Source organism: Orycteropus afer, unplaced genomic scaffold, assembly GCF_000298275.1.
Source record: "Orycteropus afer afer isolate SDZICR_OR568_19922 unplaced genomic scaffold, OryAfe1.0 scaffold00291, whole genome shotgun sequence".
Taxonomy (NCBI): domain Eukaryota; kingdom Metazoa; phylum Chordata; class Mammalia; order Tubulidentata; family Orycteropodidae; genus Orycteropus; species Orycteropus afer.
Window position 1 is genome coordinate 3,820,108 of NW_006921878.1, and position 3,800 is coordinate 3,823,907.

The 3,800-nt window shown below is 56.6% G+C and overlaps 1 protein-coding gene across 1 annotated transcript; it reads left to right on the forward strand.

Moving 5' to 3' along the window:
* The first annotated feature begins 770 nt into the window (after positions 1 to 770).
* Positions 771 to 2,789, forward strand: FEM1A (fem-1 homolog A). The gene has a single exon (XM_007951058.2). The coding sequence runs from the start codon at positions 771 to 773 to the stop codon at positions 2,787 to 2,789; it is 2,019 nt and encodes a 672-aa protein (XP_007949249.1).
* The last annotated feature ends 1,011 nt before the right edge of the window (positions 2,790 to 3,800 follow it).

Here is a 3,800-nt window from a genome sequence, read left to right on the forward strand (position 1 = left end):
CTCGACGGCACTTAACAACAACAACAACAACAACAACAACAACAACAACAACAACAACCCTGTCCTAAAGGGTCACTATGAATCAGAATTGACTCAATGGCAGTGGGTTTGGTTTTTTGTTTGGATGGTGGAGAAGCCAGGCTACTAAAAAGCCTTTGGATTTTGCATTGCAAAGGATTGAGGATGGAAAAAGAAAATTAACGCCCTCGAGCTCCATCTGCCGGTCAGAGGCTTTGCCACGACCTTGATCCTGATTAGCTCTGAAAAGCCCGCGATGTCTTTGGGGAATGTAGTACCTTGTCCCGCGCCTGCGTTTCCTATTGGCTCTGGGACAGTGACAGTAACAGGAAGTACGTCACCAAATTTCTCCTAGCTCCACAAGAGACTGTGAGATGGCGCTGCATGACGGGAATTTTAGTTCTTCCAATGCTGGTTTTCCCCCCAATCAGTTGTAATTGGAACAACAGTTCCCATCATGCATCAAGCTCGCAGGTCGCCGGGGCTGACACGCAGCCTTCTGGAAGATGTAGTCTTGAGCCCTCATCCTTCCTTCTCTGTCATACGGAGCGTATCGACTCAGAGGACTACATTTCCCTGCTCATTCTGCCTCATCAACGGCGCTAGGCCGCGGCCTCCATTTTGTTCCGCCCCAGGAGGCCCTAAGATGGCGGCGGGGGAGACGGTAAAGGTTGCGGTCGGCCCCTTCGGGCTCTAGCCGCCGACTCCTAGTCCCCCAGCGGCAGGCACATGGCCTGGTGGAAGCCCGGACCATGGACCTCCACACTGCTGTGTACAACGCCGCCCGCGACGGCAAGCTGCAGCTTCTTCAGAAGCTCCTGAACGGCCGGAGCCGGGAGGAGCTGGAAGAGCTGACGGGCGAGGTGGCCGATGGGGGAACGCCGCTGCTCATCGCCGCCCGCTACGGCCACCTAGACGTGGTGGAGTACCTGGTGGACCGGTGCGGCGCGAGCGTGGAAGCTGGCGGCTCGGTGGACTTCGATGGCGAGACTATCGAGGGCGCCCCGCCGCTGTGGGCTGCCTCAGCCGCCGGCCACCTCGACGTGGTGCGTAGCCTACTGCGCCGCGGGGCCTCGGTGAACCGCACCACGCGCACCAACTCAACGCCCCTGCGCGCCGCTTGCTTCGACGGGCACCTCGAGGTGGTGCGTTACTTGGTAGGCGAGCACCAGGCCGACCTGGAGGTAGCCAACCGGCATGGCCACACGTGCCTCATGATCTCCTGCTACAAGGGCCACCGGGAGATCGCCCGCTACCTGCTGGAGCAGGGCGCCCAGGTGAACCGGCGCAGTGCCAAGGGCAACACAGCGCTCCACGACTGTGCCGAGTCTGGCAGCCTGGAGATCCTGCAGCTGCTGCTGGGCTGCAACGCCCGCATGGAGCGTGATGGTTATGGCATGACCCCGCTGCTGGCGGCCAGCGTGACGGGCCACACTAACATTGTGGAGTACCTCATCCGGGAGCAGCCTGGCCAACAACAGGCTTCTGGGGCTGGAGATGAAGCCCAGCTGGGCCTGCCCCAGAAAGGCCCCTCCTCCACCAGCCGTGGGTGCCTTCAGCCCCAGGGCGCCCATTGCTCCAACGGCTCCCGAGAGGAACCAGTTAACGGTGAATCCTATGAAAGCTGTTGCCCAACGAGCCGGGAAGCTGCAGTGGAAGCTTTGGAATTGCTGGGAGCCACCTATGTGGATAAGAAACGGGATCTGTTGGGCGCCCTCAAACACTGGAGACGCGCGATGGAGCTGCGTCACCAAGGAGGCGAGTATCTGCCGAAGCCACAGCCCCAGCAGCTGGTCCTGGCCTATGACTATTCCAAGGAGGTGAACACTACTGAGGAGCTGGAGGCACTCATCACTGACCCAGATGAGATGCGCATGCAGGCGCTGTTGATCCGTGAGCGCATCCTGGGTCCCTCTCATCCAGACACTTCCTATTACATCCGCTACCGGGGTGCTGTGTACGCGGACTCTGGCAACTTTGAGCGCTGCATCCGCTTGTGGAAGTACGCCCTGGACATGCAACAGAACAACCTAGAGCCCCTGAGTCCTATGACCGCTAGCAGCTTCCTTTCCTTTGCAGAGCTCTTCTCCTACGTGTTGCAAGACCGAGCTGCCAAGGGGAGCCTTGGCACCCAGATTGGCTTTGCAGACCTCATGGGTGTGCTCAGCAAAGGGGTCCGGGAGGTGGAACGGGCCCTGCAGCTGCTCAAGGAGCCAGGAGACTCAGCACAATTCACGAAGGCCCTGGCCATCATCCTCCACCTGCTCTACCTGCTGGAGAAAGTGGAATGCACTCCTGACCAGGAGCACCTGAAGCACCAGACCGTGTACCGGCTGCTCAAGTGTGCCCCCCGTGGCAAGAATGGCTTCACCCCTCTGCACATGGCTGTGGACAAGGACACCACAAATGTGGGCCGCTACCCGGTAGGCCGATTCCCCTCCCTCCAAGTGGTCAAAGTGCTCTTGGACTGTGGGGCTGACCCTGACAGCAGGGACTTTGACAACAACACACCACTGCACATTGCTGCTCAGAACAACTGCCCAGCCATCATGAATGCCCTCATAGATGCAGGGGCCCACATGGATGCCACCAATGCCTTCAAGAAGACTGCCTATGAGCTGCTGGACGAGAAGCTCCTGTCGAAGAGCACTGTGCAGCCGTTCAATCATGTGACCCTCCAGTGTCTGGCTGCCCGGGCCCTGGACAGAAACAAGATCCCCTATAAGGGCTTCATCCCTGAAGAGCTAGAGGCCTTCATCGAGCTTCACTGACCTGTCCAAGTGGTGGTTCCCTCACCCTGTGAGCACAAAGCTAGGGGAGAGCTGAGCAGGTGTCTGTCCAGCCTTCTGGTGTGTGTTTCAGGCACCACTGGCAGGGAAAGGGTGTTCTGCCTTCACATCCCCTACACCTCTCCAGAGAGGAGAAAAGGACTAGAGCTAGCAAGCTGTTGGTGCTAAAAGCCTTCAGGAGCATGTACCAGAACTTTTCTCCAGGAGCCCACTTATCTATCCATCTTTACTGGGAAAAGATAGACTTTGCACACATCCCCTCTGCTTCGATTCTGGAGGTCTCTGCCTTCCTCCCCAGAGACAGGGGGATAAAAGCCATTGCCTTCCTTCCTACCTTCCCTAGAAACGCAGGAAGAACTTGAGAATCGGTCCATTCTCCTTGCTCCCTTATGCAGCCAGATAAAACTAGCTGCGGAATGCAGGGTTAGGACTGAGGGGTTCCCAAGGGCAAAAAGTTAACAACTCAAGAAGACAGACCCCTCCTATGCCCCAGTTTACCATTTTTCCTGCACTGCTATAGCCTGTGCTCAGGTTGTCACCATGGAGCAGGCCGTGCAGGAAGCCTCTCTGCAGAGGGAACCTGCCCCTTGCCATGCTTGCGGTGAGTTTGATGTTTTGTTTCTCTGACAAGTGGGCAGGTTACAAGTATTGTTGCACAGGATTCTTCAAAGTTCGCTGCCAGCTTTTAAAAATTTTGTTTGTTGGACTTAAGTTCATTTCAAGCAGTGAGAAGTTCCTGAGCTTGAAACAGCCCAGAGCACACACTTTGTGGCATGAGGGAGGCGGCTGTCCACGACAGTATTGGTCCCTAATCCTTGAATGACCATACATTTTTTAAAACTGCACTCTCTGGCCTCTTCCTTGAACCTCCCAACCTGCCATTCTCATTAGAATTATTTTTTCCAAACAAGTGTCAGGCCAAGTGCCAAAGGAGCCAGGCTTGGCAACAGTTTTCCACCCAGCAAGAAAGCACATGGTGGGTTTGGCTGTTCC

Bases quoted from the DNA above. Each gene is read 5' to 3' on its own strand.
- FEM1A (XM_007951058.2), top strand. From the start codon at position 771: ATGGACCTCCACACTGCTGTGTACAACGCCGCCCGCGACGGCAAGCTG.